This window comes from Symphalangus syndactylus, chromosome 4, assembly GCF_028878055.3.
Source record: "Symphalangus syndactylus isolate Jambi chromosome 4, NHGRI_mSymSyn1-v2.1_pri, whole genome shotgun sequence".
Lineage (NCBI taxonomy): Eukaryota > Metazoa > Chordata > Mammalia > Primates > Hylobatidae > Symphalangus > Symphalangus syndactylus.
Window position 1 is genome coordinate 120,922,888 of NC_072426.2, and position 14,867 is coordinate 120,937,754.

Sequence of the window (14,867 nt, forward strand, 5' to 3'; positions counted from 1 at the left end):
CAAATCAGCAAATCTGGGAGTGGTTCCAAGACTCCCAACATGTAAGTTATCAACTTATTGCCAAATTCACCTTTTTGCCTGCTCTGTGAAAAATGTATCTGGCCCTTTAATATTCTCCCACCAGTTGGCACAAGGGTAAGCTTTGTTGGTAAAAAGTGCAGAGAGGCCAGGTGCGGTGGCTCAAGTCTGTAATCCCAGTGCTTTGGGAGGCCGAGGCCAGAGGATCGCTTGAGCCCAGGAGTTCCAGACCAGCTTGGGCAACAACATGGCAAAATCCTGTCTCTACAAAAAAGACAAAAAATTAGCCAGGTGTGGTGGCATGTACTGCAATTCCAGCTACTGGAGTGCACGTTGGGGGGCTGCTGAGATGGGAAGATCACCGGAGCCTGGGAGATCAAGGTTGCCATGAGCCGTGATGGTGATACTGCACTCCAACCTGAGCGACACAGTGACACATTGTCTCAAAAAAAAAAAAAGTGCTGGAGGCCAGGCGCAGTGGCTCACACCTGTAATCCCAGCACTTTGGGAGGCTGAGGTGGGTGGATCGCTTGAGGTCAGGAGTTCGAGACCAGCCTGGCCAACATGGTGAAACCCTGTCTCTACTAAAAATACAAAAATTAGTCGGGTGGAGTGGCAGGCGCCTGTAATACCAGCTTCTCAGGAGGCTGAGGCACGAGAATCACTTGAACCCAGAAGGTGGAGGTTGCAGTGAGCTGAGATCACGCCACTTCACTCCAGCCTGGGCTACAAAGTGAGACTCTGCCAAAAAAAAAAAAAAACAAGTGCTAGAGAGACACTGTAGGAAGAAAGAGTTTTGCTTCCTGCTTAGGGCTTCTCTAGCACCAAGCTCCTGAAATGCATGGCAGCTAGCAGCATCCAAGGGTCAGCAGCTTCCCCAAGGCTTCTTACTCTACTACATGGTTTTGTAATGGAGTACCTCTGATGAGATACTTCCCCATGAGGCCTTCTCTGGCATCCCAAGAGGCAAAACTATACCCAGGTCCAGAAAACAAATCAAGAAGTTCCCTGGCAAGGCACTACAGTGACTTTTCTGCCATCCTGAGAATCCCAGCTGTGCCCTCTCCAATAAGGTGTGGCACTCAGCCCAGTGAGGGGAACTCTTCCTTGGATAGTCTATCTTACTCCTGGGGCAGTGGCTATTATGCAGTATATTACAAAATATTAAAACTGCTATGATATTATATATCTGCTATTCTTTTCAATTCTCCTTAATAATTCTCCATATTAAACTTTCCCTGTTAAAATTACTGTATGATTTATCCCTATCCAGACTAATACAGAATAATTCTTAACAAGCAATACTAAAATCACTACAAACCTGAAGAGATGCTCCCCCATACTATTGCAAATCACTTCATCATCAGGAAACAGTTCCAAGGCCTGCTCATAGCAACCAAGTAAGTCTTGTATCCGATTGAGAGCATCAAGCTCTTCAGCCCATCTGAAAAGTGTGTACTGAAAAGTTTCCTTTACAAATAAGAAAAAAATTATGAATTAGTCAGTAACATAAAAGATGAAAGAGCATACATTAGTTGAAGATTCCAAGCAATAGAACTTAATCACTATTGAATGATCACCTTAAATTTCATTTAACTTTAGTAGGCACTGTTTTCTGAACAAGTGCACAAATGAATGAATTTTACCACCTACATGGCAGTAATAAGCAGAATTAGTCTGACCACTATCTAAACTCCCCCCACTCTTAGCTGCTATATCACATTCTCCTTATTCTCCAACTGCCTCATTTTTGTGGGCTCCTGTGTTTTTGGAGTTTGTCCTTGGCCCTCTTCTTCTTTCTCTCATCCATCCCTAAAGCATTTATTATCACTCATGTGTTAATGGATGCTACATTTACATCTCTAGTCAAGACCTTCTCTTCTGAACCTCAGACTCATAGATATAGCTTCCTATTAGTCATTTCAACCAGGCAGTGGATCTCCAGCCATTGCAAATGTAGTCCTACTCAAATATTTCCTGAACAATCCTTGTGCAAAGAACTGAGGCAACATAAATCTTGTTCTCATCCTCACAGAGGCCCTATAGAGAGAAATTTAATTTTGGAAAGGTTCAAAATGTTCTAAACTGAACTCATCATACTCCTCTGACACAGGCTATAAGATTAAGACACCACTCAACCTCAAACCACAAAGTCACCTTATAATGGTACCTTAACTCCACATACACTGTTTCAAACCTAGCCAATGCTCTCTCAATATCTTTAAATCTGTTACCTCCTCTCCATTACCACAGTTACAACCTAATCTGGCCCTTGTAACCACTTGCTGGACTACAGCAACAGCCTGTCCAGGCTGTCACTCTAGTTCCAATCACATCTCCCTCCATCCATTCTCCATGCTGCAACACTGTGGAAAGAGGGAAAGCTTTAGTCATTAAAATATTTTAAATCATCTTCACATATTTTATATAAAAGCGCTGATACTTGGAACTGAATCTTGAGGGAGTTTACTAGAGAGACAAGGATAAGAAAGGAGATTCTGGCCAGGCACGGTGGCTCACACCTGTAATCCCAGCCCTTTGGGAGGCCAAGGCAGGCAGATCACCTGAGGTTGGGAGTTCGAGACCAGCCTGGCCAATATGGTGAAACCCATCTCTACTAAAAATATAAAAATTAGCCAAGCATGGTGGCGAACACCTATAATCCCTGCTACTCGGGAGGCTGAGGCAGGAGAATTGCTTGAACCCAGGAGGTAGAGGTTGCAGTGAACCGAGATCACACCACTGCATTCCAGCCTGAGTGATACAGTGAGACTCTATCAAAAAAAAAAAAAACACACACACACACACACACACAGATTATATGAAATGGATCAGAGGGTCTACAGATAAGCGGCTTGGTGTGGCTGGAGTTTGGGTATGGGGAATAGAGTAGCAGGCAATGAGCATTTTACAGGGGGCCCATACAAATAAAAACAGACTTCGTTCGGCAGGAAACAGACTAGTTGCTTACCCTACAGAATTGCAGGCATTGCACTACAAATTTTAAATACACTTTTTTATTTTTTCTTTTTGACAGAGTCATACTCTGTCGCCCAGGCTGGAGTGCAGTGGCACAATCTGGACTCACTGCAACCTCCACCTCCCAAGTTCAAGCGATTCTTCTGCGTCAGCCTCCTGAGTAGCTGGGACTACAGGCACATGCCACCACGCCCAGCTCATTTTTTAACTTTTTTTTTTTTTTTTTTTTTTTGAGACAGTTTCACTCTTGTTGCCCAGGCTGGAGTGCAATGGCGCGATCTTGGCTCACTGCAACCTCTGCCTCCCAAGTTCAAGCAATTCTCCTGCCTCAGCCTCTCGAGTAGCTGGGATTACAGGCATGCACCACCACGCCCGGCTAATTTTGTAGTTTTAGTAGAGACGGGGTTTCTCCATGTAGGCTGGTCTCGAACTCCTGACCTCAGGTGATCCGCCCACCTCTGCCTCCCAAAGTGCTGAGGTTACAGGCGTGAGCCACCGCACCCGGCCTATTTTTTTAATTTTTAGTAGAGACAGGATTTCACCATATTGGCCAGGCTGGTCTCGAACTCCTGACCTTGTGATCCACCCGCCTCCGCCTCCCAAAGTGCTGGGATTACAGGCGTGAGCCAGCACACCCAGTCTAAATATATTTTTAATACCCAGTAAATATTTTTAAGAGAGGCTGTGTCCCTGTTTCACAGAAGAGGAAACTAAGAAACAAGTAACTGAGGAAAGATCACTTGAGTTGATCCATTTTTCTATTGCTGCTTACCAAGAGAAGCAAACTGTATCTCAACATATCATCTCCTCCTCAAGTAGGCCAGCTGGTCCTGAAATTTACACTAAGTTTACGTGAACTACAAACATCTAGACGCTACTGACATTTAGTGGGTAGAGATCAAGGATGCTGCCAAACATACTGCAATGCACAGGACATCTCCCCTCCCCCATAACAAAGAATTATCCCATTCAAAATGTCAGTAGTGCTGAGGTTGACAAACCCTGGGTCTAAATGAAGCAAAGTAATTGCAAATTTAAGTTAAATCATTTTTCATAATTTAGATTCTAAAAGCACTTCAAAAAAGAACAGCATTTCAACAGAGTAATTGTTGCAAATAATCCAATAATTGAAGTTTAAAGTGCATCATTAAATGATAATCACTTTAGGCTAATTACACACTTTATTCAACTAGAAGCCCACTATATTCCTACTACACACAATATAACAAATCCAAAAGCCCTTAAGACAGGGCATGCTTAAATTAGATATAAGGAGAAGAGGATCACGTGAGACCTCATTTCCAATTCGAGGGCCTTTAGAATTTTAAACGAGATGAAAGTTTTGAAACCGAGAAATGACAACATTTGACTTTTGTTGCAAAAAGCTAGCTATGTTGACACAGACTGCAGGAGAGAGCTCAGTTGAGAGCCGACTGCAACAGCTGGCAGATGACTGAAGCTCGAACCAGGGTAGTAAAGGGGAAGATGGTGAGAACTGGTAAGATTCTGGACATATTTCGAAGGTGACGACGGCAGGATTTTCCTCTGGGCTGGTCGTAGGTGTGAATAAACGAAATGTGTCAAGGTTAAACAGTAAATATTAATAGCAACCACCCAACCAAGCACCCTAGCCCCTCCGCCTTTTTTTTTTCTAATTTTTTTTTTTACGAGGACGTTGGATCGGCCAGCAAGTGAGAAAAAAGGGCCCTAAATATTAACAGCAACCACCCAGCCACGCACCCTAGCCCCTCCGCTTTTTTTTTTTTCTTTTTCTATTTTTTTTTACGAGGACGTTGGATCTGCCAGCAAGTGAGAAAAATGGACGCTCACCTTCACGTTGTCTTTCAGCTCTGGCGCCAGGCTGAGCACGAGGAGGTAGTGGGCATAGGCAGTGCCGAAGTCCTGGACGCCCAGACAGTGCTCTGCGCTCTGCAAAGACCGCGACACCAGCTCGTCCCGGCCGGCTGCCCCAGCGCCACCCCCGGCGTCTCGGCGGGACCTGGGCCGCGAGTTCGACATGGCAGTCACCACTTGTATGGCCAAAGGGAGGATATTTTGTAAACGGAATTAGAAAACTCTCTCGATGCTACACTTCCAGGGACTACACAACTGCTCAAAAAACAGTACAGCAAAGTTACCCTACGCCGCGGGTGAACTCGCCAACCCCAGCCCAGGCGGAAGCTCTGTCCCGTCCTGGCTCCGCGGGCGGCGCAGACCGTGACGCACACCCCACTATTGCGGACCTGGCCAGCGGCGCACGCTACGTGAACGCCAGCGCGCCCGACGTGGGCACGTCACTGCCGCCCATTCCCGCAGGAGAGACCACTGTGCGTGAGCATAGGAGAACGTCTGCGGCAGGACCTGTCTGGTCTCGCTCCCTTTTTTTTCTCCAGCTGAAAGCAGAGCTTTCTCTCCCTCTTGCACTCCAGGAGTGTGTAGCTTTCGACTGCAAGACCCTGTTGCACAGACCCAGGCAGCGCGAAGCGCCACCCGCTCATGAGGGACGGTCAAGCATTTGTGATGATGCTTAAGACATTTTGGATCGTGATGCACAAAATTTCAAGACCTGAGAGAACCTGGAGATAACAAAAGCATCTCAGACGTGGTAGAGGAAATGCTTTCACAGGCATTTCAAATCATTCTCACAAAACCTGGCTAGGTGGACCTTTGGATCACACTCGTCTTAATGATGGCAAACGTGATATCCTGAGAAGTGACTTGCTCAAGGTCACACAACCAGCTAGTGGCATAGGCATGGTTCAAATCCAAGTTCCCTGACCACCTATCTGTTCAGTTATAAGATGAGCTTAGGGGTTATTTCACTGTTCCGTGTCTTATCACCGTATAGTGTTTACATTAATACAAAGTTTTTCCACATTCAAGTATGGCCTCTAAGATACAGATTCGAAACTCAAAGGGAGGGGAGCATAGTTATTATGGCTGAAAAGTTATTTTTGTCCCCATTTTAAAATACATTAATGGAGAATATGTTAAATCGAGCATTTTGCATATCAAACTAATACATTTTGAGGGCTCCTCTAATTCTCAAAAACACGTCATGCATTTTTGCCTTCTCTTCTGATCCAATTATCTGAACTACCCTGTTTTCTGAGCACTCGCCTGTGTAAATCCTAATCAGTTTTTCAGGTTCCAGTTCACTAGATTGTGAGCTATTCTTAATCATTTTTGTGACCTTTGCACCTAGCGGATTATGATGCAAAGTAAGGACTTTGATTTTTTCTTCTTTCTTTTTCTTTTTTTTTTTATTTTTATTATTATTATTTTTTTTTTTTTTGAGACAGAGTCTCACTCTGTCGCCAGGCTGGAGTGCAGTGGTGCAGTCTCGGCTCACTGCAGCCTCTACCTCCCAAGTTCAAGCGATTCTTCTGCCTCAGCCTCCCGAGTAGTTGGGACCACAGGGGAGTGCCACCACGCCAAGCTAATTTTTGTATTTTTAGTAGAGACGGGGTTTCACGATGTTGGCCAGGGTGGTGATTTTTGTTTATTTTAATGCAAAGGGCCAGCGCGGTGGCTCACGCCTGTAATCCCAGCACTTTGGGCGGCCAAGGCGGGCAGATCACTTGAGATCAGGGGTTCGAGACCAGCCTAGCCAACGTGTGAAGCCCTGTCTCTACTGAAAAAAAAAAAAATACAAAAATTAGCCAGGCGTGGTGGTGGGTGTCTGTAATCCCAGCTACTTGGGAGGCTGAGGCAGGAGAATCGCTTGAACTCAGGAGGCAGAGGTTGCAGTGAGCCAAGATCCTGGCATTGCACTCCAGCCTGGGTGCTAAGAGTGAAACTCAATGTCAAAAATAACAATAATAATAATAATTTAATGCAAAGTATATCCCCACTCCTAGGTTTTGCACGTAGACTTTTCCAACTATTCATGTTCCTATTTCTCTCCTATCCTTAATTGCTACTTTCTGTGCAAAACAAATTAGGACTTAACGTATGATATTTTCTTAATGAAACTGAAACGTCTAAGGCTAAGGCCTTTCTATTCCTAGTAGGAATCAACAGAACATGAAAGGGCCATCAGACTTCTTTAAAAAGGGCATTTGAGACCAAGCTTGGTTGCTTCTATCTCATCCAATCAGCATTCCTTAAGATTATGTATTTTAAAAAGGCCTATTAAAGCTACCTTTCCTACTTTAGTCACAAGAGCACTATAACCATCAAATGAGATAATATATATAGAAACATTTTATTATCTGATATACATATAGAGTTAATGTTATCCATTGTTACGATTATCTAGAATCCTTTAAAAATTATCTGGATAGCTGGGCGTGGTGGCTCACGCCTGTAACCCCAGCACTTTGGGAGGCCGAGGCGGGCAGATCACGAGGTCAGGAGATCGAGACCATTCTGGCTAACACGGTGAAACCCCGTTACTACTAAAAATACAAAAATTAGCTGGGTGTGGTGGCAGGTGCCTGTAGTCCCAGTTACTTGGGAGGTTGAGGCAGGAGAATGGTGTGAACCCGGGAGGCTGAGCTTGCTGTGAGCCGAGGTTGCGCCACTGCACTCCAGCCTGGGCGACAGAGTGAGACTCCGTCTCAAAATAAATAAATAAATAATCTGGATTATTAAAATAAAAATTAGGTTACTAACACCTGTAAGCATTTGATCAAAAGTGTAGGCACCTATATCCTTTAAGAGTCAAATGTAGTTGGCCGAAACCTCTTTCCAGAAAGCAGAAAGAAACCTCCCAGTCTTTCACTGCAGAGAAGTGGATTGGAGATGTATTACTGAAACGTCATCCTTCCAGTCACCTCTGTGAGTCCCTGCTTCAGCTGAATTACTTCACTTTACAAATTATCTTGTACTCCAGGGCATGCTTTCTGCTTCCACAGGGGCAGAGTTTCTTTAATTTTGTTTTACTCCATTTTGTTTTTTGGTCTGTTTGGTTCATTGAGATAACCTAAGCACCTAAAACACCTAGACTGCATGAAACTTACACTGAACATATTTCTACCAAGTCTGTGGAGGACAAGAGATGGAGGAGGGACTTGGCAGGAAGTGGAGAGAGGGTAGAAAAGATATGAAAGGGCCAGGCCCAGTGGCTCACGCCTGTAATCACAGCACTTTGGGAGGCCGAGGCGGGTGGATCACGAGGTCAGGTGGTCGAGACCATACTGGCTAACACGGTGAAACTTCGTCTCTACTAAAAAATACAAAAAATTAGCCAGGCATGGTGGCAGGTGCCTGTAGTCTCAGCTACTCAGGAGGCTGAGGCAAGAGAATGGCGTCAACCCGGGAGGCAGAGCTTGCAGTGAGCTGAGATCCTGCCACTGCACTCCAGCCTGGGCGACAGAGAGAGACTCCGTCTCAAAAAGAAAAAAAGAAAAGATATGAAAGAAGCCAACTTCATCATCACCACTAGAGTATCAACCTGTGAGCAATGACTATCACTAAAAAGGTGTGACTAATGCTTTCTGGCCCTTGTGAACTACTTCAAATAACTTCGTGAACTGCCGGGTTTCACTGAGATAAAATATGATTAAGCTAGAGAAGGCGCAGATTATTTGCATTTCTTTTTTTTTTCTTCTTTTTTTTTTTTTTTTTTTTTTGAGACGGAGTTTTGTTCTTGTTGCCCAGGCTGGAGTGCAATGGTGTGATCGCGGCTCACTGCAACCTCTGCCTCCTGGGTTGAAGAGATTCTCCTGCCTCAGCCTTCCGAGTAACTAGGATTACAGGCATGCACCACCATGCCCGGCTAATTTTGTATTTTTAGTAGAGACAGGGTTTCTCCATGTTGGTCAGGCTGGTCTCCAGCTCCGGACCTCAGGTGATCCACCCGCCTCAGCCTCCCAAAGTGCTGGGATTACAGGCATGAGCCTCTGCGCCCGGCCAATTATTTGCATTTTTTGGTGGTTTATCTATAACTCCAAGACTTTCTGTACATAGAATAGGTCATTTGAAAAAATGGAATGATACAAATAACATGGAACATCTGGTCACCTTAAGAAACTGGAATTGGCAACAGCCCTTCACGCTAAAAACTCTCAATAAATTAGGTATTGATGGGAAGTATCTCAAAATAATAAGAGCTATTTATGACAAACCCACGGCCAGTATCATACTGAATGGGCAAAAACTGGAAGCATTCCCTTTGAAAACTGACACAAGACAGGGATGCCCTCTCTCACCACTCCTATTCAACATAGTGTTGGAAGTTCTGGCCAGGGCAATCAGGCAGGAGAAAGAAATAAAGGGTATTCAATTAGGAAAAGAGGAAGTCAAATTGTCCCTGTTTGCAGAAGACATGATTGTGTATTTAGAAAACCCCATCGTCTCAGCCCAAAATCTCCTTAAGCTGATAAGCAACTTCAGCAAAGTCTCAGGATACAAAATCAATGTGCAAAAATCACAGGCATTCCTATACACCAATAACAGACAAACAGCTAAATCATGAGTGAACTCCCATTCACAATTGCTTCAAAAAGAATAAAGTACCTAGGAATCCAACTTACGAGGGATGTGAAGGACCTCTTCAAGGAGAATTACAAACCACTGCTCAATGAAATAAGAGAGGACACAAACAAATGGAAGAACATTCCATGCTCATGGATAGGAAGAATCAATATCGTGAAAATGGCCATACTGCCCAAGGTAATTTACAGATTCAGTGCCATCCCCATCAAGCTACCAATGACTTTCTTCACAGAATTGGAAAAAACTACTTTAAAGTTCATATGGAACCAAAAAAAGAGCCCGCATTGTCAAGACAATCCTAAGCCAAAAGAACAAAGCTGGAGGCATCATGCTACCTGACTTCAAACTATACTACAAGGCTATAGTAACCAAAACAGCATGGTACTGGTACCAAAACAGAGATATAGACCAATGGAACAGAACAGAGCCATCAGAAATAATACCACACATCTACAACCATCTGATCTTTGACAAACCTGACAAAAACAAGAAATGGGGAAAGCTTTCCCTATTTAATAAATGGTGCTGGGAAAACTGGCTAGCCATATGTAGAAAGCTGAAACTAGATCCCTTCCTTACACCTTATACAAAAATTAATTCAAGATGGATGAAAGACTTAAATGTTAGACCTAAAACCATAAAAACCCTAGAAGAAATCCTAGGCAATACCATTCAGGACATAGGCATGGGCAAGGACTTCATGTCTAAGACGCCAAAAGCAATGGCAACAAAAGCCAAAATTGACAAATGGGATCTAATTCAACTAAAGAGCTTCTGCACATCAAAAGAAACTACCTTCAGAGTGAACAGGCAACCTACAGAATGGGAGAAAATTTTTGCAATCTACCCATCTGACAAAGGGCTAATATCCAGAATCTACAAAGAACTTAAACAAATTTACAAGAAAAAATCAAACAACCCCATCAAAAATTGGGCAAAGGATATGAACAGACACTTCTCAAAAGAAGACATTTGTGCAGCCAACAGACACATGAAAAAATGCTCATCATCACTGGCCATCAGAGAAATGCAAATCAAAACCACAACGAGATACCATCTCACACCAGTTAGAATGGCGATCATCAAAAAATCAGGAAAAAACAGGTGCTGGAGAGGATGTGGAGAAATAGGAACACTTTTACACTGTTGGTGGGACTGTAAACTAGTTCAACCATTGTGGAAGACAGTGTGGTGATTCCTCAGGGATCTAGAACTAGAAATACCATTTGATCCAGCCATCCCATTACTGGGTATACACCTAAAGGATTATAAATCATGCTACTATAAAGACACATGCACTCGTATGTTTATTGCGGCACTATTCACAATAGCAAAGACTTGGAACCAACCCAAATGCCCATCAATGATAGATTGGATTAAGAAAATGTGGCACATGGCCTGGCGCGGTGGCTCACACCTGTAATCCCAGCATTTTGGGAGGCTGAGGCAGGCAGATCACGAAGTCAGGAGATCGCGACCATCCTGGCTAACACGGTGAAACCCCATCTCTACTAAAAATATAAAAAATTAGCCGGGCATGGTGGTGGGCACCTGTAGTCCCAGCTACTCAGGAGGCTGAGGCAAGAGAATGGCATGAACCTGGGAGGCGGAGCTTGCAGTGAGCCGAGATCGTGCCACTGCACTCCAGCCTGGGTGACAGTGCGAGACTCCGTCTCAAAAAAAAAAAAAAGAAAAAGAAAATGTGGCACATACACACAGTGGAATACTATGCAGCCATAAAAAAGGGTGAGCTCATGTCCTTTGTAGGGACATGGATGAAGCTGGAAACCATCATTCTGAGCAAACTATCGCAAGGACAGAAAACCAAACACCACATGTTCTCACTCATAGGTGGGAATTGAACAATGAGAACACCTGGACACAGGAAGGGGAACATCACACACCTGGGCCTGTCGTGGGGTGGGAGGAGAGGGGAGGGATAGCATTAGGAGATATACCTAATGTAAGTGACAAGTTAATGGGTGCAGCACACCAACATGGCACATGTATACATATGTAACAAACCTGCACATTGTGCACATGCACCCTAGAACTTCAATTAAAAAAAAAAAACAGAGCAAACCAGAAACAGAAGAAAAAAAAAAAGAAACTGGAATTGGCTGGGTGTGGTGACTCATGCCTGTAATTGCAGAGCTTTGAGAGGCTAAGGCTGGAGAATCACTTCAGGCCAGGAGTTCAAGACCAGCCTGAGCAGCATAGTAAGACTCCACCTCTACAAAAAATTTAAAATAAAAAAGTTAGCTGGGTGTCGTGGCACACATCAGTGGTCCTAGCTACTCAGGAGTCTGAGATGGGAGGATCTCCCAGGAGTTGGAAGCTTCAGTAAGCTATGATTGCACCACTGCGCTCTAGCAACAGAACAAGACCGTGTCTCAAATAAATAGATAAACTGGAATAGTAAATATATTTTGATTACTATTTTCTGTTCCTTTATTACCTCAGTGCTGGTTGAGGCTGAGTTACTTAGGGTTCTTCATCTTTATGAAGATTAACTGAATTTATTGTAATTACCTTTCATGCCTTTTGGAAGAGCCCTATATTCAAAGAACCCAGAAGTACAATGAAAAACAAAGGCAGAATGTAGGTTATACTTTTTCATTCTTTTTTTTTTTCGAGACGGAGTCTCGCTCTATTGCCCAGGCTGGAATGCAGTGGCACCATCTTGGCTCACTGCAAGCTCTGCCTCCCGGGTTCATGCCATTCTCCTGCCTCAGCCTCCTGAGTAGCTGGGACTACAGGCGCCCGCCACCACGCCCGGCTAATTTTTTTTGTATTTTTAGTAGAGACGGGGTTTCACCCTGTTAGCCAGGGTGGTCTTGGTCTCCTGACCTCGTGATCCACCCGCCTCGGCCTCCCAAAGTGCTGGGATTACAGGCGTGAGCCATCGTGCCCGGCCTACTTTTTAATTCTAAATCAAAGATTTCTTTAGAAACATTGAAAGCATCACTTTTTTGTTGACAATAGCCGTTTTGCCCCTCACAACTATTATCTTTACCTCTGAGAGTCTATTTGGTTCCTTCCTTTGCATTTCCTTTTTACCCTCTTTTAGGATTCTAAGAAAAACCTCAATGATACAGAAGACCACTGCTGACTGGGAGGCAGGTCCAAATGTGGTTGTGTTTCATCATATTCCGGGCACCTTGTCAACAAACCACAGATGCCAAACACAGAAGTAAAACCAGCTGAAGGGCTCTTCGTCAAATTTCCAATGTGCAAAAGTTTAAGGTTAACAGGTGGGAAAAATGCTCATAGAAAGTGTATTAACAAGGAGCCGGGAGCAGTGGCTCACGCCTTAATCCCAGCACTTTGGGAGGCCAAGGTGGTCAGATGACTTGAAGTCAGGAGTTCAAGACCAGCCTGGGCAACATGGTGAAAACCTTGTCTCTACTAAAAATACAAAAATTAGCTGGGTGTGGTGGCGTGTGCCTGTAGTCTCAGCTATTTGGGAGGCTGAGGTGGGAGGATTGTTTGAGCCTGGGAGATGGAGGTGGTAGTGAGCCCTGATCATGTCACTGCACTCCAGCCTGGGTGACAGAGCCAGACTCGGTCTCTAAATAAATTAATTAATAAAAAATAAAAATAAAGCATATTAACAAGGGACAAACAGCTTGCTGGACACAAACTATCCTGTGTTTATAAATGTAGAAGTTCTTTTTTTTTTTTTTTTTGAGATGGAGTCTCGCTCTGTCACCCAGGCTGGAGTGCAGTGGTGTGATCTTGGCTCACTGCATACTCCACCCATGTTCAAACAATTCTCTGCCTCAGCCTCCCGAGTAGCTGGGATTACAGGCACCCACCACCTGCTAATTTTTTTTTTTTTTTTAGGGGTTTCACCATCTTGGCCAGGCTGATTTTGAACTCCTGTCCTCATGATCCACCCACCTCGATCTCCCAAAGTGCTGGGATTTCAGGCGTGAGGCACTGCGCCCAGCCTGGTTCATTCTTTTTTTCTTTTTCTTTTTCTTTTTTTTTTCTTTGTAGAGACAGGGTATCTATCACTCTGCTGCCCGGGATGGAGTGCAGTGGCATGATTATAGCTCACTGCAGCCTCAAACTCTTAGATCAAGTGATCCTTCTACCTCAGCCTCCTGAGTAGCTGGGACTACAGGTCCACACCACCACACACAACTAATTTTTTAATTTATTGTACAGATAGAGTCTTAGCATGTGGCCCAAGCTGCCCTCGAACTCCTGGCCTCAAGCAATCCTCCCACCTCAGCCTGCAAAAGTCCTAGGACTACAGGTGTGAGCCACTGTGCTCTGTGAGGTTTATACATTTTTCTGCAATCTGGTTTGTTTTATTTTTGGTTTGGAGCCCTGTTCACAACCCTTTGTGCATTTTAGGATTATTTGGGGAGCTTTTAAACAGTGTCAGTGCCTAGACCTCATCCCCAGAGATGCTAATTTAACTAGCCTGGAACAGGGCTGGGCATGAGTATTTTTGCTATGGTTACCTATAGATTTAAAGATGTGTGGTGGCTCATATCTGTAATCCCAGCACTTTGGGAGGCTGAGGCAAGTGGATCACCTGAGGTCAGAAGTTGGGGACCAGCCTGGTTCAACAAGGCAAAACCCCGTGTCTACCAAAAATACAAAAATTAGACAGGCATGGTGGCACGCACCTGTAGTCCCAGCTACTTGTGAGGGTGAGGCACAAGAATCACTTGAACCCGGGAGGTGGAGGTTGTAGTGAGCCAAGATCGCACCACTGCAAAAGAAGTCATTAAATATCTGATTAACCTGAAATGGAGGTGCTAAGGAGAACTAGAGAAAGGAAGAATTGAAAGATGTGATAAAAACAAAGATTACAGGACTTAAAACAACTACATGATAGGAGTAGCAGGGACATAAGAAAAAGAGACAGAGTGAGACTGTCTCAAAAAAAAAATTAAAGATACTGTCTTTAAGAAATATGTTATAAGACATAAGGCCAATGTAGGGAGTGAAAATATAATTTTTATGACCTGTTAGAATTGTGAGGATTCTCTCAATTGAATTATTTTGAATTTAAGTAATTATTATATGATGAGGAATAGAATGTTCATCTTACTGAGTTACCTGTTGAAGAGAAAATTTTATAATTGGATCAACAAAATACTATGGCTACAGACCAACTGTTGGGATTGAAATTTACTTTAATACATTCTCACTGCTGAGTATTTCCAGCTTATTCAATACTTTTAACTACAATTAGGATACTTTGTTGTTTTATAATAGCCCTTTTCTAATTGTTCCATATGCAATTTCAAAATCTAGAAGTCAATTTAAATATAAAATGGTAATAATGTCCCGACCAAGGCTGGGTTTGGAATCTGAGTGTTCTGAGTGTACAAGGTCCTATAATAATGTGACAGCAGAGTTCAGAGACAATATGACGGAAAATCCACTTGAGTGCTACTCTGCACCAG

The 14,867-nt window shown here is 43.7% G+C and overlaps 1 protein-coding gene across 3 annotated transcripts in view; it reads right to left on the reverse strand.

The window, feature by feature from the left end:
* The window catches only part of PRMT9 (protein arginine methyltransferase 9), a 49,689-nt gene extending 44,431 nt beyond the window's left edge, over positions 1-5,258 (reverse strand). For 2 of the 3 annotated variants that reach the window (XR_008657261.2, XM_063638250.1), the window contains exons 1-2: positions 4,828-5,237; positions 1,340-1,488 (exon numbers count right to left, since the gene is read on the reverse strand). Coding sequence is in view for 2 of the 3 variants with exons in the window: in XM_063638250.1 (XP_063494320.1) it covers positions 1,340-1,488; positions 4,828-5,016 (338 nt within the window). In the remaining variant the exon portion in view is untranslated. Of the gene's footprint in view, positions 1-1,339; positions 1,489-4,827 lie in introns of all 3 variants that reach the window. The other variant, XM_063638249.1, reaches the window with a different exon arrangement.
* Positions 5,259-14,867: the final 9,609 nt, after the last annotated feature.